The sequence below is a fragment of the Pseudophryne corroboree genome, chromosome 2 (assembly GCF_028390025.1).
Source record: "Pseudophryne corroboree isolate aPseCor3 chromosome 2, aPseCor3.hap2, whole genome shotgun sequence".
In the NCBI taxonomy this organism is placed as follows: domain Eukaryota; kingdom Metazoa; phylum Chordata; class Amphibia; order Anura; family Myobatrachidae; genus Pseudophryne; species Pseudophryne corroboree.
Window position 1 is genome coordinate 501,481,190 of NC_086445.1, and position 23,502 is coordinate 501,504,691.

At 45.7% G+C, this 23,502-nt stretch overlaps 1 protein-coding gene across 2 annotated transcripts in view; it reads right to left on the reverse strand.

The window, feature by feature from the left end:
• The window catches only part of USP32 (ubiquitin specific peptidase 32), a 433,758-nt gene that overhangs the window by 63,959 nt on the left and 346,297 nt on the right, over nt 1-23,502 (reverse strand). For both annotated transcript variants that reach the window (XM_063954012.1, XM_063954011.1), the window contains exon 23: nt 306-480. In XM_063954012.1, the coding sequence (XP_063810082.1) occupies nt 306-480 (175 nt within the window). The remainder of the gene's footprint in view (nt 1-305; nt 481-23,502) is intronic.

Genomic DNA, 23,502 nt, shown 5'->3' on the forward strand with positions numbered 1-23,502 from the left:
GTTTGAGAACCTGTGATCTATCTCAGGGGTTCTCAAACTCGGTCCTCAGGACCCCACACAGTGCATGTTTTGCAGGTAACCCAACAGGTGCATAGGTGTATTAATTACTCACTGACACATTTTAAAAGGTCCACAGGTGGAGCTAATTATTTCACTTGCAATTCTGTGAGGAGACCTGCAAAACATGTACTGTGTGGGGTCCTGAGGACCGAGTTTGAGAACCTGTGATCTATCTCATTCAAGCTACATGTAATAGTATCATCAGTAGCCTCAGATATTAAAATGAAAACTGTATATCCACCAACCTGTGATTTCCAAATGCATGTAACTGTCCATAGGGAGAGGCAGGGAGAGAAAGTTGAATGGATCAAATCGGACACTCACGTGTCCACACGTTTTACATTTTACTTGAGATCTCAACTGTCCATGAAACAAGTCTACGACTATTGACCTGTTTCTTCTCAAGTGATTGTCCCATGCCTGTGACAAAAAATAAGAAACCTATGTTTTATAAAACTCTTTAGTAGATAATGAGTATAGCTGTAACATTCTAAATTATTGCCAATTTTAGTGAAAATAAATGAATCATTCAACACCAAAGTCAATAAGATGATGGGTAATATGGTCTAATCTACTTTTACCACTATTCCACCAAAAATCCAGGTCCGTCCCAGGTTTCTGAACACTGTTCCAACCCAGGTCAGACCCGGTGAATAGTCGATGGAGTCTAAAAGTCCTGCTCCGCAGGCGCCTGTGTTAGAACATCACCGCTCCCGTGGGAAGAGACGCCGCTCGGCTATTTTCACAGTGGGAAAGAGAGAAAGGACCTATTAGGAGCAGGACTTTCAGTCTCCACCGACTATTCGAACTAATCTCTGAATATATGAACTGCAGAATTGCCACTCTTCATTCTTTTATATTGATTAAATCTATCAGCTTTTTATTTTGTGATACCCCTTTTATATTGTGACACCCATTATTATTGTACTGTTTATATTTTACTTGTGTTTATTCAAATGTTATACTACACAATTATATTATTTTAGAATGGTCAATCTCTATGCCATACTTGTACCATTGACAGCATATTACAAATAGATAAGGGTTGGGTATGCATGACCACCGCTGGGGACGGGATGGGGGTTTGAGGGGGGGAGGGCAACAAGCCCCTTGCGGGCTCACCACAGGTTCTATTTCCACTCTATGGGTGTTTGTGACCGCCGGTCACACAACTACATCCCATAAATACTACCTTTAAATAACGAGTTTTATGGTAAGAACTTACCTTTGTTAAAACTCTTTCTGCGAGGTACACTGGGCTCCACAAGGATTGAACAATGGGGTGTAGAATAGGATCTTGATCCGAGGCACCAACAGGCTCAAAGCTTTGACTGTTCCCAGAATGCACAGCGCCGCCTCCTACATCATCCCGCCTCCCAGCACAGGAGCTCAGTTTTTAGTTAACCAGCCCAATGCAGTAGCAGGAAAAGAGACAACAGTTAGTAGCCACATACACCACACTCTCACGACAAGAGAAGTGTCAGCGGCTAATGCCATACCAACCCAAAGAAGCTAAGTGCGTCAGGGTGGGCGCCTTGTGGAGCCCAGTGTACCTCGCAGAAAGAGTTTTAACAAAGGTAAGTTCTTACCATAAAACTCGTTTTCTGCTGCGGGGTACACTGGGCTCCACAAGGATTGGACAATGGGGATGTCCTAAAGCAGTTCCTTATGGGAGGGGACGCACTGTAGCGGGCATAAGAACCCGGCGTCCAAAGGAAGCAACCTGGGAAGCGGCAGTATCGAAGGCATAGAACCTTATGAACGTGTTCCCGGAAGACCACGTAGCCGCCTTGCACAATTGTTCAAGGGTCGCACCACGTTGGGCCGCCCAAGAAGGTCCAACAGACCGAGAAGAATGGGCCTTAATGTGAACAGGAGCAGAGAGACCAGCCTTCACATAAGCATGTGCAACCACCATTCTAATCCATCTGGCCAGGGTCTGCTTGTGAGCAGGCCAGCCACGTTTGTGAAATCTAAACAAAACAAAGAGAATCAGATTTTCGGATAGAAGCAGTTCTCTTCACATAGATACGGAGAGCCCGTACCACATCCAAAGACCACTCATTGGGAGACAAATCAGGAGAGACAAAGGCCGGAGCCACAATCTCCTGATTAAGGTGAAACGAAGAAACCACCTTAGGTAAATATCCGTGACGAGTCCTAAGAACCGCCCGATCACAGTGAAAAATCAGATATGGGGAACTACAAGACAAGGCTCCCAGATCCGATACTCTTCTAGCAGAGGCGATAGCCAGCAAGAACACCACCTTAAGGGAAAGCCACTTAAGGTCAGCTTGAACCAAGAGGTTCAAATGGAGGCTCCTGCAACGCCTCCAAAACCACCGACAAGTCCCAAGGAGCCACAGGCGGGACATAGGGAGGTTGGATACGCAACACACCCTGAGTGAAAGTATGAACATCAGGCAAAGTCGTAATTTTTCTCTGAAACCACACAGACAAGGCAGATATATGAACCTTTAGGGAGGCCAGACGCAGGCCCAACTCTAGGCCTTACTGCAGAAAAGCCAAAAGCTTGGATGTACTAAACTTGGAAGCGTCATAATTGTTTGATGCGCACCAAACAAAGTAGGAATGCCAGACCCTATGGTAAATCCAAGCAGAAGCCGGTTTCCGGGCCCGCAACATAGTTTTAATTACCTCTTCAGAAAAACCCTTAGCCCTCAAGACGGAAGCTTCAAGAGCCACGCCGTCAAAGACAGCCGGGCTAGGTCCTGGTAGACACAGGGGCCCTGAACGAAGAGGTCTGGGCATTGTGGAAGTAGAATTGGACGCTCTGACGATAGGCCCTGCAGGTCTGAGAACCAGTGAAGTCTGGGCCACGCAGGAGCTATGAGAAACAGATTTCCTTTTTCTTGCTTGAACTTCCGAATTACCCTGGGCAGGAGTGACACCGGAGGGAACACATACAGCAGCCGAAACCTCCACGGCACCGCCAGCGCATCCACGAATGCTGCTTGAGGATCCCTTGTGCTTGCTCCGAAGACCGGAACCTTGTGATTGTGTCGAGACGCCATCAGATCCACGTCTGGAAGACCCCACTTTTTCATGAGGAGTTGAAACACTTCTGGATGGAGGCCCCACTCGCCGGCATGCACGTCCTGACGACTGAGAAAGTCTGCTTCCCAATTCAGGACTCCCGGAATGAATATTGCCGATATGGCCGGTAGATGGCGTTCCGCCTAACGTAGAATCCGTGAGACTTCCTTCATTGCCAAATGGCTTCGAGTGTCGCCTTGATGATTTATGTAAGCCATTGTGGTGGCGTTGTCCGACTGTACTTGAACAGGACGGTTCTGAATTAAATGCTGGGCCAGGTTCAACGCATTGAAGACCGCCCGCAATTCCAGAATGTTGATCGAGAGGAAAGATTCCTCCTTGGTCCACCGACCCTGAAGGGAGTGTTGCTCCAGCACTGCGCCCCAACCTCTTAGACTGGCATCTGTCTTCAACAGGACCCAGTTGGATATCCAGAAGGGACGACCCCTGCACAATTGTTGGCCCCGGAGCCACCAGTGTAGCGACAGACGTACCTCCGGAGTCAAAAAGATCATTTGAGATCTGATCCGGTGAGGCAGGCCGTCCCACTTGGCTAGAATCAGCCTCTGGAGGGGGCGAGAATGGAATTGAGCATACTCCACCATGTCGAATGCTGATACCATTAGGCCCAGCACCTGCATTGTCGACTGTATCGACACTTGCGGACGAGAAAGGAAGCAACGAATCCTGTCCTGAATCTTCAGGACTTTCTCCTGAGACAAGAACAACCTCTGGTTGTGAGTGTCCAACAAACGCTCCCAGGTGCACCATGATCTGAGCAGGGACCAAGGAGGATTTCTTCCAGTTGATGAGACACCCGTGGGATTGTAGAAACCGTACCGTCATATCCAGATGACGCAGGAGAAGATCTGGGGAATTTGCCAGGATTAACAAGTCGTCCAGATATGGCAGTATCCTGACCCCTTGACGGCGGAGTACCACCGTCATCACCGCCATAACTTTGGTGAAGACTCACGGAGCCGTTGTTAAACCAAAAGGTAACGCCCGAAACTGGTAATGGAGGTTTCCAATAGCGAACCTCAGGTATTGTTGATGTGACACTGCTATAGGAATATGCAGGTAAGCATCCTGTATGTCCAGGGAGACCATGTAGTCCCCAGGTTCCAAGGCCAGAACTATAGAGCGAAGGGTTTCCATACGGAACTTGGAAACCTTCACAAACCTGTTCAATGCCTTGAGGTTGAGAATGGGCCGGGAGGACCCATTCGGTTTCAGGACTAGAAACAGCGGAGAATAGTACCCCTGGCCACTCTGAGCAAGAGGCACCTGTACGACGACTCCTGTATCCAGTAGGGTCTGTACCACCGAGTGTAGAGTGTTTGCCTTTGTCTGGTCCAAAGGGACGTCTGTCTGGCAAAATCGATGAGGGGGTCGGTATTTGAAGGCTATGGCGTCACCTCAAGTGACGACATCCCATACCCAGGCATCTGAAGTGGTCTTCAACCATTCCTGGGTATACCCTAGAAGCCGGCCCCCCACCCTGGAATCCCCCAGGGGGAGGCCCGCCCCGTCATGCGGCAGGCTTATCGGTCTTGGCAGCTTTTGGGCTTTGGCTTACCAGGTTTGGAAGTGCGGGCCTGGATCTCAGCCACAATATCCGGCGAGCAAGGACTGACGTAGTAGAGGCCTTGGCTGCTAGGATACCGGCATAAGAAGCCGCCTCTTTAATATATTGAGAAGCTGTGACAATATATGACAAGCATTGTCTAGCATGGTCAGAAGAGATTTCAGCTTCTAACTCCAAGGCCCATGCTTCAATAGCCTCTGCAGCCCATGTAGCTGCAATAATGGGCCTTTGTACAGCCCCCGTGAGGGTGTAAATCGCTTTCAAACAACCCTCCACACGTTTATCCGTTGGCTCTTTTAGAGACGTGATGGTAGTGACAGGTAGAGCTGAGGAAACCACCATCCTAGCCACATGCGAGTCCACTTGAGGAGGCGTTTCCCAATTTTTAGACAGCTCTGGCGTGAGGGGATAGCGAGCCAGCATCTTCTTGTGAGGCACAAACTTCGTACCCGGGTTTTCCCAGGGTTCCTGACATATATCCACTAGGTGGTCAGAGTGAGGTAAAAATAGGATTTTGGTACTTACCAGGTAAATCCTTTTCTTTGAATCCATAGGGGGCACTGGAGTACTCTTGGGATATGGACGGCTTCCACAGGAAGTAGGCACTGAATAAATTAATTTTGGAACTATACCTCCCCTCCATATCCCTGAGTACCTCAGTGTTTTTTACTGAGCTGAACAGGAGCGATAGAGAGGTTGACAATGGAGCATTACATATAACATAACTGACAACAATAAAGTTGACCCAACATTACTGACAACTAAACAGTTGACACCATAACTTGTTAATCTGAACCAGTCGGTGAAAGTGTGTTACCATAAGATCTACTGAACCTACCACAAACCAGGTAAACTGCTCTGGGTGGGCGTCCAGTGCCCCCTATGGATTCAAAGAAAAGGATTTACCTGGTAAGTACCAAAATCCTATTTTCTTTTTCATCCACTAGGGGTCACTGGAGTACTCTTGGGACGTACCAAAGTTTCCCCCCGCGGGCGGGAGAGCTGTTTGGCACTTGTAACACTAGGCGGCCAAAGCTAGATGCTGATGCCGCAAACGTATCAAACTTGTAGAGGCGCACAAACGTGTGCACCGAAGACCATGTAGCCGCCCGGCAAAGCTGTGTCGTAGAAGCTCCACGACTCGCTGAACATGATGTTCCCACAGCACGTGTGGAATGAGCTGTTATCGATGTAGGCGGCTGTAACCTAGCATGAAGGTAAGCCTGACGTATGGTCACTTTAATCCAACTGGATAAGGTCTGCCTAGAAGCTGGCCAACCCATCTTGGCAGCATCATAGAGAGCAAACAACGTATCCGTCTTACGAACGGTCGACGTTCGGGATACATAAATGCGTAAAGCGCGTACCACATCCAACCTACCAGAGTCTCCTGTTAACATAGGAACTACTATTGGTTGATTGATGTGAAAAGATGACACTACCTTTGGTAGAAAAGCAGAATTCGCTCGGAATTCCGCTCTGTCATCATGAAACACTAAATACGGTGGTTTGCACGACAAAGCACCCAATCTGAAACACGCCTTGCTGACGCTAAGGCTAAAAGAAACATTATTTTCCCAAGTGAGAAATTTAATATCCACTTGTTGTAAGAGTTCATAATAAAAAGACTAAGACATCTAAAAACTAGATTCAAGTCTTATGGCGCAGTAGGTAGAGTGAATGGAGGCTGAACTCTGAGGACACCCTGCATAAAAGGTGTGAACCGACGGCAATAGGGCCAATCTACTATGAGAATAAATGGACAACTCAGATATCCGCACTTTTAGTGTGGATAAATTCAGACCTCTATCTAACCTAGGCACGCCAAATTCTGTAATAATGAGCTGCCGTAACCGGCTTCCTAGCTCATAACATGGTTGGAATAACCGATTCTGGAATGTCCTCTCTTCTTAAGAGGGCTGTCTCAACAGCCACCCCGTCAAACGCGGCCGCGCTAAAATCGGGTAAAAGGAATGGACCCTGCTGTAACAGGTCAGAACGTAGTGGGAGCGGCCAAAGACCGACTGCGAGTAGACCGCGGAGATGCGAGAACCAAGCTCTCCAAGGCCAAAGAGGCGTCACTAGTATAACTGTGACGGACTCCCTTTGATCCGTTTTAGCCACAGAGGGAGCAGCGGAAACGGTAGAAATAGATACACGAGACTGTATGGCCACGTGATTGTGAGAGCATCCACCGCCACTGCCTTTGGATCTCTCATTCTGGACACGACCTGGGGCGTTTGATGATTGTGGCGAGATGCCATCAGGTCCACCTGCGGGTAACTCCACTTCTGGACCAGCATGTGAAATACTTCTGGATTTAATGCCCATTCTCCTGGATGAAAATTCAGACGGCTGAGATAATCCGCCTCCCAGTTGTCCACTACCGGAATGACTACTGCCGACAATATCATTTGGTGATACTCGGCCCAATAGAGGATTCAAGCTACAGATGTGACAACTTACATCTTCGCATTTTTTTTTTTTTTTTTTACAAATTTGGCACATCATGCAAAACACAGCTAAACTGTTTTTCATGAAAAGCGAGTGGATGAATTTTAAAATTTTTGTTTGCCATAAAAGAATATGTATAAAGTAACATATTAAGGAAGCAAATTTAAGAAAAAAACACAAGACATGACTAAATCTCCGAGTATATAGCATGCAAAACTGTGCCATACATGACGGGATATAGTAAAGATGTATGTGGACACATCTGTACTTCCCGCATTGCCATACGGCTTTTCGTTCCTCCTTGTTTGTTGATGTATGCGACCGCTGTCGCATTGTCTGACTGCACCTGAACAGCCTGAGCCTGCAGCCTGTGCACTACTTGTCATAGCGCATTGTAAATTGCCCGGAGTTCCAGGACATTTATAGACAGCAATCTTTCGTGATCCGCCCAGAGACCCTGGAGCTGATAATTTTGAACTACAGCTCCCCAACCTCTGAGACTTGCGTTCGCCGTGAAAATTATCCAATTCCAGGCACCGAACCGTTTCCCTGCGGTTAGATTCTGTACTTTGAGCCACCAGAGTAGAGACTCTCTGGCCCTTGGAGACAACCTCACTTCTGCAGTAAATCTGCAGATGCGAGCCCACTACTGTGCGAACACATCCAATTGAAAAGGACGTGAGTGAAGTCCTCCGAACTGAAGCGCTTCGAAAGCCGCCACCATTGTGTCTAATAGGCGAACGCACAAGTGAACCGAGACTGTGCGTGGCTTGAGCACTAATTGTACCAGATGACGAATTACCTGTACTTTCTGTTCGGGTATGTAAGTTCTTTGATTTACCGTATTGAGAATCATACCTAGGAATTGAAGTCGTTGAGACGGAATCAATCAGGAATTCGCGTAGACAATGGTAGGAAATCAGATTTTTCCTCCCCAAATGGTCTGCGATCTATCTCGTTTGGAATCGGACTCCGCCTGTTAGGAACGTAGCCAAAGTGGACGTTATGCGCTACTAGCGAAGCTGAAAACGCAAGAACCAACTGCCAACGTCCAAAGAAGCTGTAGGCAGCAAGAAGTGTAAGGTGGTCTTTATTTAGGGCAAACCTGAACTGGAATGCCCTGCCACTACAGCCTTGTTACCTCATCCCCTACCAAAGCAGGGCGAAGCAACAGCCCTACTGCTGTGTAGGGTATACTCCGATATGTAGTAAAACACCCAATAATTGCAATTGTCTCTGATTGGAAATTGTTCAGCCTTCGCTGAGAACCTGACGTACTGGCCTGGTGCTATGAGGGCTGGCGGCAAATCGACCGCAACAATGTAACTGAAACTGTCTGCTTTACGCAGAGTACTAACCACTATACGATCACGGCAACTTAAACGAGCCAGGTAGGAGACGACCTACAATCCTGTTATCCATAGTCAGATGCGTTATACATTGCGCCACTGGCCCAGATTCGTATTTGTCCGACACACTGTGTGACCGACTTTGCAGCGAAGCTGCTTGTTTGATTATGCCTTAGACTTAGTGATCATGTACTCCAACCAGTAAGTACACCACGGAAGTAACGTGTGTATAAACCTGCATTACCGTGCATGTGGTTACCAGCAATAGTGAATCTTTCTGTAGAGTCATGCTGTACAAAACAATTAATAAATTAAACTCCTAACAACACCCCGCTCCTCCAGAGTCTAAGTGTTGTAGGGCAGCAACTTCCGAGAAAGAACCAGGAAGTAACATTAAAAGCAAAAATGGTCCTACCATGGCTTTTTTTTTTTTTTTTTTTAAAACACCTGTTAAACCAGGATCTGAACCAGTGTCCATGCAAACACAATGTTCACTGTGGCCGGAAACCTAACCACTTGGCTACAGAGCCACCTGTAAAACAATAAGCAAAGTTGCTGCAGGTGTGGCCATGTTTGCAGTGCTCAACAGATACTGTTAATAAGCACTGAGTGCTAACCAATTATTCTTGCTTACTGCAAAATAGATTTTTAATGTCAGCATATTATATATATATATATATATATATATATATATATATACACATACATACAACAATGTATATTCACACATATTCAGACTTTAATAAATATATAAATATATATATATATATATATATATGCATACATGCACACTATATATATACACATATCCTGATACACAGGTATAACACATTTTTACAAGTCTGAAACTAAATGTGACCTCACACAGGCTTAAAACCTGAGATGACTGCTGCTTGACCACAGCTTAGTTAATGGGCCCTTCTAGTGGCCGGCGCCGGGAGCGCGCTCTGGAGAGCTATCCTGACTGTAAAACCTATGGTAGGTTTATATTGATAGTGTAAGCCCAAACTGAGCTATTTTTAACAGTTTAAACTAGCATGTATCACTGGTAGTACACTGGTGATACCTGTGATACATGTATGTAGGTGATCACTGGTGATACATGTGATACATGTATGTAGGTGATCACTGGTGATACATGATACTAGCATGTATCACTGGTAGTTGGATCACCAGATTCCCCCAGATGGCAAAACAGTATGCAACCCTTGCTTAGCTTCCAAGCTCAGATGAGTTTGTCCAGTGTGGTGTGGCTGTAGATTAAAAAATACCTACAGCACCTTGTACTCCCAGGTGGCTAATCAGGCCCAACCCTGCTTAGCTTCCAAGCTCAGATGAGTTTGGGCGTATCCAGTGTGGTGTGGTTGTAGATTAAAAATACCTACAGCACCTTGTACTCCCAGGTGGCTAATCAGGCCCAACACTGCTTAGCTTTCAAAATCAGATGAGATTGGGCGTATCCAGTGTGGTGTGGCCAAGTGAATTAAGCCAAAGCTGCTGCAGGTGAGACCTGAACTCATACTGCTCCACAGATACTGTTTTATAAGCACCATGTGCTGACCAAATGTTATAACATATCTTACTTTACAACAATGAACAAAGCCAGTTTTTGGCTGCCACAACCATGATTCAGATTTGCAGTCTTTAGGATAATATCATTATAAACAGTTATGATATAAATAATTATGTATATCCATGTTTTAGACATGGCAAGGAAACTGCTTATTAGTAATTGCTGGTGTCTTACTCATGCAGACAGACAATACAAAAACAAAACAAAAACAAAGACAGACAACTTGCACGACTCAGTAATTATAGCACTAAGTTGTCTCTATAAATATATATCTGGCCAAGTGCAGTGCACGCCAGCCATATGCCTGCTCCCAAATTCCCCTTAACACCCCTGCGCCTTCAATGGAGGAGAGATGTACACAGGAAATTCTGGAAATACAACAGGAAACATGGTTAATCTTGTTTTAACAAAGACTTCATAGCCTATTGTAATACATATGCAGCGCTGCTGTATTCCCTTATCAATAAGAGTTGAATCATGAGATTTCATCCAGTGACCCTGACATTTCTGTGTGCAGGGAACATCACTGTGGCAGCAAAGTTACTCACTATAAGAAACCTGCCTTTTGACTCTCATTTGTGTGCCCCCCCATGCTCCGTATACCATTCTCTATACACGGAGCCGGGCTATGGTGGAGAGGGAGCCCAAAGCGGCATCGAGGGCCTGGGCCACACACACACACATACACACAGTATCCCACACAGTGGGGCGGCAGCGTGAGCTGACCGCCCCGTTCAACATACCTGGACCCTGTGGTGAGGGCTATGACGGGCCTTCTCTGTAAGTTCCGTCCAGCCTTTACTGCAGGTTTTAGTCCTGCACATGGTAGTGAGGGAGCTCTTTTTAGAGAGGTCCGACAACCACAGCTGCTAAAGCAGCCTTCACTATCCCTGACCCACGCCTATTGGAAAGGAGGATGGGATGTGGTAAATCGTTGAAAAAAGAAAAACTTAGAAAAAAAATCCAATGAAATGTGGACCTCTGTGGCAGCAAAGCCACAAGCCTACTAACTGCGTCGAGCACAGAAAAAAACACTGAGGTACTCAGGGATATGGAGGGGAGGTATAGTTCCAAAATTAATTTATTCAGTGCCTACTTCCTGTGGAAGCCGTCCATATCCCAAGAGTACTCCAGTGACCCCTAGTGGATGAAAAAGAAACTTGCTTAACCACCTTCTGACGCTTGAACCTATTCTGGTTTCTTAGGAGGGACGGATGGCTCGGGATCATCCATAATCTGCAGAATTAACTTAATAGCCTCCAAAAGATCAGGAACATCCACATGTGAACTACCCTCCCCCATCAGCCGTATCTGAGTCAGAACCTGAGGGGTCAGTATATGTGCCAGTTTCATCAGACGAGGTGTCAGTGACAGCAGTGGATTGTGAGGAGAGAAGTGCTCGCTTAGAGGACCTCTTGGACTTAGGCGAGCGTTGGTCAGACTTTTTAGTAGTCAAGGACTGGTTCAACTTCTTTAATTGAGCAGATAAATTGTCCGCCCACGGCGGGTTAGCTGCAGGGACCACATACGGTTGTACCGACATTGGGGGTCCCATAGGAGGAGTTAGTTTATGAACTCTAGCGTATGCAGAAGCGTGGAAAAAGCGGCCCACGGTGGGTCAGTATGTGCCTCCGTTGCCACAGTCCCACTGGGGGCAAGGAGCCCCCAGAACCAGAGTCCACAGCTGCTATATTCTCCTCATATGGCCCCGTGGCGTCAGCAACATCGGCAGTGTGTTCAGCCCCAGAACCGTTCCCCTCAGAAGCAGACATGATATAACTTGTAGTATGAGGTTAACACAGTACAATTATCAGCAGCACTATACCTCTAAACCCAAACCCCTGCGCAGTGTAGTCAGCACTAGCAGAGATAAAGGAGAGATATGGTGACTAAATCACAGAGAAAAATACGTAATACAGTATATCTTTGTGAAAATCCTATATTGGATAACACCTGACGCACCAAGCCCCCTCAGGTTATGGAATATAGGGATAGCAGGTTGAGTGAAAGACACGAAATGGACACCACTCAGCTATCAAATGCACACACAGAAAGTCACAGTTTGTACAATGCAGAGGTTATTACTGACAATAATACTGCACTGGACTAGCTTACACAGCTATATAACAATAGATATAACAGTACACAGTAAGAACTGGATGTATATCACAGGGTAATTGTACTATAAAACCCTGACTAAGTGCACTCCTTCTTAACTAACACTGAATAAAAGGCAGGTAGAATACTTACGTGCCATGTAAAGGAGGAGGATTTGCCCAAGCAGTCCCAGGAACAGTGAGCTGAGGGAAAATGCCGCCGCAGACACTGACAGGGAGTGAGGAAAAGACAGATATGCAGCTCCAGGGCGGGAACACTTGCTAGAAATGGCGCCCTGGGGCTGGGGGAGGGTCTTCAGGTCTAAGCCTTATCCACTCTGCTGGCAAAACCACCGGGTACTGTGGGTGATATAAGAATTGGTTTAGAGAGAAAACCTGACCTGCGCCCATGCCCTGGTGATCTAGTGGGATCGCCTGTACTGCCACAGAGTCCACCGCCAGCGCGCGCGGCCCGCCTCCCACTGACCGCGCCGGATCGCGATAAAGACCGGGTCCCGCAAGCGGGACCCACTTACCACCTCCCGAAGCACGGCCACGCGATCCTGGAGAGCCCCAGCTGTGTGTGTCTAACGTGAAGAAAACCGGAGCCTCCGCTGTAGGTACCCGGCAACCAGGGCTCGGGAGTGTACAGCGCCGCTGGGGAGAGCTGGAGCTGCAGCAGTGAATGTCACAAGACATTTACCACCGCTGCTGCCCTTGAAGTCTTCACTTTTTACCTCATAAAAAGCTTTTCTTAGGGCTGCCTGGAGCAGCCCCTCTGTTCAGTGCCTGCTTACTGCAGCACCAACTTACAAAACTGAGCTCCTGTGCTGGGAGGTGGGGTGATGTAGGAGGCGGCGCTGTGCATTCTGGGAACAGTCAGAGCTTTGAGCCTGTTGGTGCCTCGGATCAAGATCCTATTCTACACCCCATTGTCCAATCCTTGTGGAGCCCAGTGTACCCCGCAGCAGAAAATAATCATATTGATAAATATCTTGCTGTGCCCTAGATTACTCTTGCCTTTTACCTATGCTTAAAAGCTGCTGATTGGCTGTGTATGTAGAAGTCGCCCTAAAAGGAAGTGTCTGTGAGTATCTTGCAAGGCAGACTTGGGTTCAGTGTAAACGGGGTTGACCTGGGAATAACCTGGGACCAAGGTGCAGTGTAAACGGGGTCTGACCCGGGTTGGAACAGTCCCCAGACCTGAGTTTTTGGTGGAAAAGTGTTATTTAGTTTGAAGGATATACAGCCTACTCCTGTGCAGAATGATGTAGAATAGCACTGCATTATGGCATTTCAAATTGGAAAGGCATTAACGACTACATTTCCCATTAATTCAGCATGATCCAAAATGCAAATGTAGTGCTCACCAACATGCCTGTGTCTATGTAGCAGTTATGCACCCTAATCACACCTGGAAACTGCAAACATATACAAAATGAGAATGCCTAAAAGAGAAAACTAAATTGATATTTCAGACCCAATTACTTTAAAATGCATTTGATAACATATGGGAAGCTGGCTGTACAGCTGTTGAGCCACATTAAGAGGAACAGAACCAATCTGAAATTCAATTTTTTGGCCTAAATGTAATAATTATTTATTTATCAGTTATTTATATAGAGCCCACATATTCCGCAGCGCATTACAGAGAATATTTGGCTATTCACATCAGTTCCTGCACCAGTGGAGCTCACAAGCTATATTCCCTAACACATGTACAGGCACACACATTCACTCTACGGTTAATTTTGTTGGAATCCAATTAACCTACCAGTGTTGCCATATAGGTAATTGTCCACAGTTAACATAATATTAGGGCAATAGATATTGTCTGAATTAAAATATAATTCATTATAAATAGGTGATGTAACCATAGTGAATAGTATAGTGGATATATATAGTAAGAGATAGCTGAATTAGGTTTGTATATGTATAAGTTAAATGTTTAAGTAATTTACAAAACTACATTGTGTGTATACTGTATATATATATTTGTGTTTTACTGCAATATTAAGAATCATTATGGTCTAAATAGGTTTCAGCCCATAAATGATAATAGATATGTGACTGAGAGCTCTAATGGTCACTTGGACACTGGAATTCACAAATGTGCTTACAGTAGATTGGAACCAAAGCTCAAATTGCCTTTGGCAATTATAAACTAGCTGGCCTATTGTATTGTCCAGTTATATTGCAGGCCAGTGACAATGACAACAGAAGATCTATTGAAACTGTAACCCCCAAACCAAGTGATAATATTTACAGGGAAATAGTACTGTAAGATCTTTGATGATGAAGGAAGTAACATTTTATGACACCATGCCTCCGTGAACAGGACACGAAAGCTCAGATCAATGTTTGTTTTACGACACCTTGGAATCTGGCAAACTTATAATTATCTTTTACACTGAGAAGAATATGAGAATATACCAGCAGATGGTTAACAGTATAGGCATATATACTTGAGTCAGTCAGTGGTAGAGTAGTCAGGAAGAGAAGAAGTCAGGAACAGGAGAGAAGATGCAGAAGTAAAGGATCTGTAACTTGCAAGTATACACTTTATGTTAGTAATTGAAACTGTTTTATGTTCTATAACTAAGAAAGCATATATAAATATTAATATATATATATCTCTATCACTACTGTGTATATCTTATTCTGTACGATTTGATCTACCTGTAAATAAATAATCATATAAAAGGAGCAGTAATATTCAAGCTTGAACTCTCTTCACTTCATAATTTCATAAGTCATATGTATAAGGACTGCATATATTTATCAGCCGCTTAGTTTGTAAGCCTGACATAATATATTTGCAGATATATATGATAAATGCATATTAATTAAAATATATCCATATATTAAATACCATATATGATATATTAAATATTAATATTCATAAATATGATTCCATGAATCAATACCAGTATATTTTTGGATTGTGGGAGGAAACCCACGCAAGCACGGGGAGAATATACAAACTCCACACAGTGAGAGCCATGGTGGGAATCGAACCCATGACCTCAGCTGTGAGGCAGTAATGCTAACTATTACACCAACCGTAATCATGACACAAACCATTCTAAATAAGATTTTTTTTTTACAATTTGGCTTATTTCTGATGTTATGACTATCTAGAAAAGAGATGTGATTTAAAGGGGTGGTCTTCAGTATGCCGGCGGTCGGGCTCCCGGCAACCAGCATACCGGCGCCGGGAGCCCGAAAGCCGGCATACAGACACTTATTCTCCCTCGTGGGGGTCCACGACCCCCCTGGAGGGAGAATAAAATAGTGTGGCGCGCGTAGCGCGCCACCGTGCCAGTAGCGTGGCGAGCGCAGCGAGCACGCAAGGGGCTCATTTGCGCTCGCCACACTGTCGGTAAGCCGTCGGCCGGCCTCCCGGCGCCGGTATGCTGGTCGCCGGGAGGCCGGCCGCCGGCAGATCGTAGTGAACCCATTTAAAGAACTTACACCATTCATAAATACATGGCATGTTCCATTTGGTGGTTGATTGGCTGAATTGCCAGAGCGTCCACGAACTTTGCTTGAGGATCCCTTGTCCTTGCTCCGAAGACCGGAACCTTGTGATTGTGTCCACTAGGAGTTGAAATACTTCTGGATGGAGGCTCCACTCTCTGGCGTGTACGTCCTGACAACTGAGGAAATCCGCTTCCCAGTTTAGGACTCCCGGGATGAACACTGCCAATATGGCTGGCAGATGGCGTTCTGCCCCCTGAAGAATTCTGGATACTTCCCTCATTGCCATGCGGCTTCGAGTGCCGCCTTGATGATTTATGTACGCCACCGTGGTGGCGTTGTCCAACTATACTTGAACAGGTCTGTTCTGTATTAAATGCTGGGCCAGAGCATTGAACACCGCCCGCAGATTTAGAATGTTTATCGGGAGGAGAGACTCCTCTCCTTGGTCCACCAACCCTGAAGGGAGTGTTGCTCCAACACCACGCCCCAACCTCTCAGACTGGCATCAGTCGTCAGATGGACCCAGTTGGAGATCCAGAAGGGATGACCCCTGCTCAATCATTGGTCCTAAAGCCACCAGTGTAGTGACAGACGGACCTCCGGAGACAAGGAGATCATGTGAGACCTGATCCGGTGAGGCAGGCCGTCCCACTTGGCAAGAATCCATTTCTGTAGAGGGCGGGAATGGAATTGAGCGTACTCCACCATGTTGAAGGCCGACACCATGAGACCTAGCACTTGCATCGCTGAATGTATCGACACTTGCGGACGAGATAGGAAGCATCGAATCCTGTCCTGAAGTTTCAGGACCTTCTCTTGATACAAGAACAACCGCTGGTTGCGAGTGTCTAACAACGCCCCCAGGTGCACCATGCTCTGCGCAGAGAGAAGAGAAGATTTTTTCCAGTCGATGAGCCACCCATGACCTTGCAGAAATTGGAGCATCAGATCCAGATGGCATAGGAGAATTTCTGGGGAATTCGCCAGGATCAACAAGTCGTCCAGATACGGGAGGATCCTGACCCCTTGACGGCGAAGTACAGCCGTCAATACCGCCATGACCTTGGTGAAGACTCGCGGGGCTGTGGTCAAGCCAAAAGGTAATGCCCAAAATTGGTAATGGAGGTTGCCGACAGCAAACCTCAGATATTGCTGACGCGACATTGCAATAGGAATATGCAGGTAAGCATCCTGTATGTCCAGGGAGACCATATAATCCCCTGGTTCCAAAGCCAGAACAACAGAGCGAAGGGTTTCCATACGAAACTTGGAGACTCACAAATTTGTTCAAGGACTTGAGGCTGAGAATGGTCCGAGAGTACCCATTCGGTTTTGGGACTAAAAATAGCGGTGAATAGTACCCCATGCCTCTCTGAGCCAGAGGCACCTGTACTACCAATCCTGTGTCCAGGAGGGACTGTACCACCGAATGAAGAGTTTTTCATTCACCTGATCCGAAAGGACGTCTGTCAGGCAAAATCGATGAGGGAGACGATTCTTGAAGGATACGCCGTAACCTTGAGTGATGACTTCCCGTACCCAGGCATCGGAAGTGGTCTTCAATTATTCCTGGGTAAACCCTAGAAGTCGGCCCCCCACCCTGTGATCCCCCATAGGGAGGCCCGCCCCGTCATGCAACAGGCTTGTCCGTTTTGGAAGCAGGCTGACGGGCAGCCAGGCCCGTTTAGGTCCTCTCCAAAAAGAATGTCTCCCTTAAAAGGGAGCACCACCAGGGTTTTCTTAGAGTCCAGATCCACAGACCCGGACCGTAACAAGAGAATCCGGCGAGCCAAAATGAACGTAGTAGAAGCCTCGGCCGCCAGAATACAAGCATCAGAAGCCGCCTCCTTAATGTAATGACATGCTGTGACAATATACGAGAGACATTGTCAAGCAATATCAGAAAAGTTGGATGGCAGCTCTGCTTCCACCTCCTGAGCCCACGCTTCAATAGCCTCTGCAGCCCATGTTGCTGTAATAGTGGGCCGATGCGCAGCACCTGCTAGGGTGTAAATCGCTTTTAAGCAACCCTCCACACGCTTATCCGTCGGTTCTCTCAGAGAAGTGACTGTAGTTACAGGCAGAGCCGAGGACACCACCAGCCGCGCCACTTGAGAATCCACTGGCGGGGGCGTTTCACAATTTTCACTTAGCTCCGCAGCGAGTGGATGGCGAGCCAGCATCTTCTTGTGAGGTGTGAATTTCTTTCCTGGATTTTCCCAGGATTCCTGACGGTCAGAAAGAGGTAAAACTTGTTTAATAACCTTCTGAAGTTTAAATCTGTCTAGTTTCTTGGCGGTAGCATCAGGCTCTGGGTCATCAGTAATTTGAAGAATTAGCCTGATAGCCTCCAATAAATCAGGAACATCCACATGAGAGACAGATTCCCCATCAGAATTATCTGGATCAGTGTCTGTGGGGTCAGTACTTACGCCTTCTTCATCAGACGAGGTGTCTGGGACGTGGGTGGATTGTGAGGAAGTAATGGCCCGCTTAGAGGACCCCTTGGTCTTAGGCGGGCGAGGGTTAGACGTCTATTTAGTCAGTTCAATTGCTGTAACTGACAGTTGATCTGCCCATGGCGGCAGAATATAGGGGTAGCAATCTGAGTGAGATACACGAAATGGAAGTCACGCAGCAGCTATATGCACACACACACACAGAGTCACATGTACAATGCAGAAATTAGGACATGCAATAAAACTGCACTGGACTAGCAATACAAAGCAATACTAAGTACAGCTATATAATCAAAAGATATAACAATGCACAGTAAAGACGATGTATATCACAGGGTATTTGTACTAAATAACCCCGGCTAAATGCACTATTTCTTAACTAACACTGTCAGCAGACATGTAGAATACTTAAGTGTCCTGTAAAATGCACAGCGCTGACATGCAGGCGGCTTTACAGAGGAGGATTTGCCTAAACAGTCCCAGGATTAGCTCAGCTTGAGGTAATGGCGCCCAAATGCTGACAGGGAGTGAGGGAAAGAGAGATGCAGCTCCAGGGAGGGAACATTTACTCTAAATGGCGCCCTGGGGCTGGGGGAAGGGCTACAGGTCAAAGCCTTATCCCCTTGCTGCGCTTCACCACCGGGTACTGTGAGCTATGTAATAAACGGTTTACGAGGACTTCCCTCGTCTGTACATGTTTAGACGAGGGAGGAGGTCGTTAACAATGAGTGGGAGCGCGCATCATTAAAAACATTGAGTGTACACACTAGACTAGATTGTAAAAGATCTCGCTCAGATTGACCCTTCTGAGCCAGATCTTTTACTTTCTCGTCTAGTGTGTATGGGCCTCTACACCAATATACTGTATGTGCTTTAGTACAGTGTATACTGCTCAAACTTTTATTTACATTATTGTGATAACCCTATAAGCATATAGTAAATAATGTCTTTCTTTTGGCAGATGGAAACTTCCCTCGGGTAGAACACCTCGGCAGACTGGTTCTCATTTGGAGTGTCCTATTCCAAATGCTGACCGGACAATCCCCAGAAGAGGGGTCTACTATGATATCCCGGCAGTGGGGCGAGTGCAAAAAAACCCTTGCAGGCACGGCTATGCACGCCACGCTACTTATTCACCCTCCAGGGGTGTCGTGGACACAACAAGAGTGAGAATAGTTGTCGGTATCCCGGCGGTCGGGATGCTGAGCGCCGGGATATCAAATGCTTACCCCGTAAGAGTGCAGGCTAGTTGGTCTACAGGACTTTTCATTAGATCCTGATGCTGAAGACATCATTGAAAAGGTGAGTGTAAGTGCCGAGTATGCAGCTCAGGTTGCCAGGTCACTCATTTACAGTGAGGCACAGGAAATGTAGGTGATACATTTATATAGAAACCATTACAAAGAATGACACCCTAAGGGCCTGATTCATACTCACTGCAGATGGCCATGAAGTTGAGCAATATATTTGCTACTGTGTGCGCTCACGGGAGGTAGTTATGTGACCGACGGTCACAATACCTACACCTACATCCCGCCGCCTCAAAATCCCGACAGTCGGCATGCCGATAAAAAGCCATAGAGCGGGAATAGAACCTGAGGCAAATTCAACTCGCCACCGAACACACTGTGCTCGCCCCCCCCCAGCATACTAATCCCCGGGATCCCGTCAATATGGTGATTGGCGGGATCCCAAGCGCCAGTCACCCATACCCAACCTGTGCGCACAATCAGTAATAAGACAGAGGGCATGCACATAGGCACAGTTGTGTGAGACACACAGTATCAGATATGTCTTGTACTGGGCAGCCTGGGCAGAGACTGGGAGGTGGCTAAGCAGACACATGGAGATGTCTTATGGGTGTTTGGGAGTGCCTTGGCCAAGTCACTGATGTGGTTGCCAACTCAGATGCTTCATTGCTTACATTGGAGGCCATACTCAGTCGGGAAATCTGCACCTGCTATAAGGCTAGCACAAGTTCTGATGGTGCAACCAATGGCAGTGTCTATACATGCACCAGGCAGTATTAACACGCTTACAGTGGGCAGTAGCCCCGGCAGCACTCAAAGCACGTCACTGGGATGGGCTCCTTTCGGAACCCCTGTGCCTCCAGGTTCTCTTTAATACATCCTGCAAATGTAATCACATTCTGCAATGCGATTCTGGAATCACAACCATATCGCATTGCAAATGCAATTAATAATAAATGGGCCCCTTAATGTTTTAGCAAAACACAAAAGCATGGATGACACGTCTTTATAACACACCACAATAATCCTGCAATATAATTATGAATGCCATCTAAAACAAATTTATTAAGAGCATATTAAATCACTGCAATCTTAGTGCCACAGCATAAAAGGGAAAAATAAGGGCAGTGAGACATGTTAGAGACCTACGTGTTTTGCATCATGGACCCTGCACCTATACCCTGCATATAGCAAGCAGAAAAACCCAAGTTCCTGGCACATTAACACTGATACAGTCTATGGGGGGTATCCAATTACCAGCGGTGGCTGACGGCAGGTTATTTTATCGCTGGGGGCTGTCCTATTAGCCACGATGCGCCGGGCTCCCCCCGATGCCGGCACTTATCTTGGATTATGCTTCGGGAGCCTGAGGCTCCCGAAGCATAATCCACGATAAGCGGCTGCCGGAGCTGATAACACATGGGATTGGGGACTTATCCCCATTCTCATGTGTTTTTGCGCAATCGTGGGTCATTTTCGGCCAATGAAAACAGACCTTAACTGGAAACCACGATAATGATCATCAGTCATTAATCGAGATTTCCATCTGTTTTCACCCACCGAAAACAGATCTGATCTAATTGGATACCCCTGTAAGAGAGCTGCCCACTGTACCAGTGCTGGTGTTACATGAATGCAGCACTCACATTTAATGCACTAAAAAACATAGCACATAATTGATTTCCTCTCTGTAGCAAGTAGAGGAGAGGGGAAGGGGCGAGTGGAATGAGCAGTGTCTGGTGTTTTCATAATTCCTCTCCACATTTACTAATGGCAGCCCTGGTTACTGCTATGTGTGTTCTGCATTCTGTATGGGAGTAACTCCAGTGCAGACACGCAGCATGTATATAGCATATCTGTGCCATGTTTTAAATGAGCAACCTTTCAACCCAACATACTGTACATTATTTAAAACACATTTCTTTCTATTTACAATTTGTCTCGTCTGAAATATTTTTCACCTGAAATCGTTTATAGATTTATTCTTGAGCTTATCTGATGTGTCAAAAGCTGGTGTCACTTGTTTGATCTTGCAAGTGAACAACAGCTAATGAATGACTAGATATACGGGTCAGAATTTCATTGGCGATTAGCTGTTACATAGTTATGGTCTTGTTGCTCTTTTCAGCTCCTGTGTGAAGATCCGGATAAGCGTCTGGGTGCAGATGGTGTAATTAGAGACCATCCCTTCTTTTGGAGTATGGATTGGGAGAGGCTACAGGCCATTCAGATACCACCCCCATCCAGCAATCCTGGCGTCTGGATACCAGCACCACAATACCGACAGCCGACATCCCGATCGTCCTGACAGCTGGGGGTTAGGTTTGGACAGAAGGGGGTTAGGGTGCAGGGCCGGGAAGGTTAGGGACCGGGGAGGGAGGATTAGGTTTAGGCACACAGAAGGGGAGATTAGGGCTTGGCATTAAGTGGAGAGGGTTAGCTTTAGGCAGCGGGCAAGGGAGGGTTAGGCATCACCCGGGAAGGTTAGGTTTAGGAACCCACAAGGGAGTACTAGGGTTAGGGTAGGGGGCAGTGGAGGGTTAGGGGTCTCTAGAGGGGGCTGTCGGTATTCTGATGGACAGGATGCTGCTGTCTGTATTTTGACCACCGGCATTCCGTACATCGGTAAATCGTGCTGAACCCGATAAAACACCTTAATTTGGGAAGACAAATGTGAATTCTCCAAATGTGAATAAAATATTATGTATCGTCGGTCTGACACATATAAGGGTGTTCTCTCTCCCTATTTATATGAAATACAAGTATCATATTTCTTCTCTCTGCAGCCACCTAAGAAGTCACTTTCACACCTGGCGTTAGAGGACCTTCTGTCAACTGCAACATCTGCCTATGATCCACCAATAAGTTCTGAGACCAGCATATAGCTGTCCTGCTGCAGAATACACCTGACACCCCTTCATGAGCCCTGCTGCAATTTTATATGAGATAACATCGCCCATCAATTCTCTGAAACCCTGTACCCAGTCCAGAACGTCTATCATCTGACGTTTCCAAGATTAAGGCAAGGTAAGATCTCCTTTACTAATTATCATCCTAAACTTACCATTATACTATATTTTATATTTATTTTATTCTAAATTATTTTAGATAGTAATTGGTCTCAGAACTTATTGGTGGATCATAGGCAGATGTTGCAGTGGACAGAAGATCCTCTAACGCCAGGAGCGGAAAGGACTTCTATTTAGTATATTAAATGCGTCTTGCTTATGTACTATGCCCTAGTTATTTTTCTGACTTTATTATAATTGTTCTATTAGCTTTAAATCTTACTAATATGCCATATTTTATATTTTATTTTAGATCTATTAAATTAGTACAGTATGTGTGTCTTGGTTTATTTACTTTGCCATTAGTCTCTATTTATTAAAGTTACGGTTATGCCATATTTTGTTAAATGAACACTCTGAGCCAAGTTCCCAGCTAAGCTCCAATGCCTCTCTGAGGATGATAGAGAAATTAAAATTTTTAGGAGTGTGATTGGCCGGTTAGTAAGGGGAGGTGGAGAACAGATTTGTATTTCTCTATTATTCTCCCACATAGGATACTAGAGAAATAATAACTAAGGAGTGTGATTGGTCAGCTATTGAGTGGAGATGGAGGCAGGAATTTTATTTCTCTATCATCGTCCCATATAGTATAATAGAAAAATAATATTAGTGTGACTGGCCAGCTATTGAGGGGAGGTGGAGGCCAGAATTTAATTTCTCCATCATCCTCCCACAGAGGACGCTATATATCTGAATGTCATCATTATGCCATATTTTATATATTTGTTTAATTCTGTATTATTTTAGATATTAAATTAATTTAGTAAAGTATGTGTGTCTTGCATATTTAATATTCCATTAGTCTATTTTTGAGATTTTTATTAGATATGTTCCATTTGCTATATATTTAAAACTTACCAATTTGCCATATTTTATATTCATTTTATATTATTTTAGATATATTAATTTAGTACAGTATACGTGTCTTGGTTGATATACTATGCAATTAGTCAATTTTTGAGAATTTTATTAGCATTCTTACATTTGCTCTATATATGAAACTTACCATTATGCCATATTTTATTAAACGCACACTGTGGGCCAAGTTCCCAGCTAAGCCCCAGT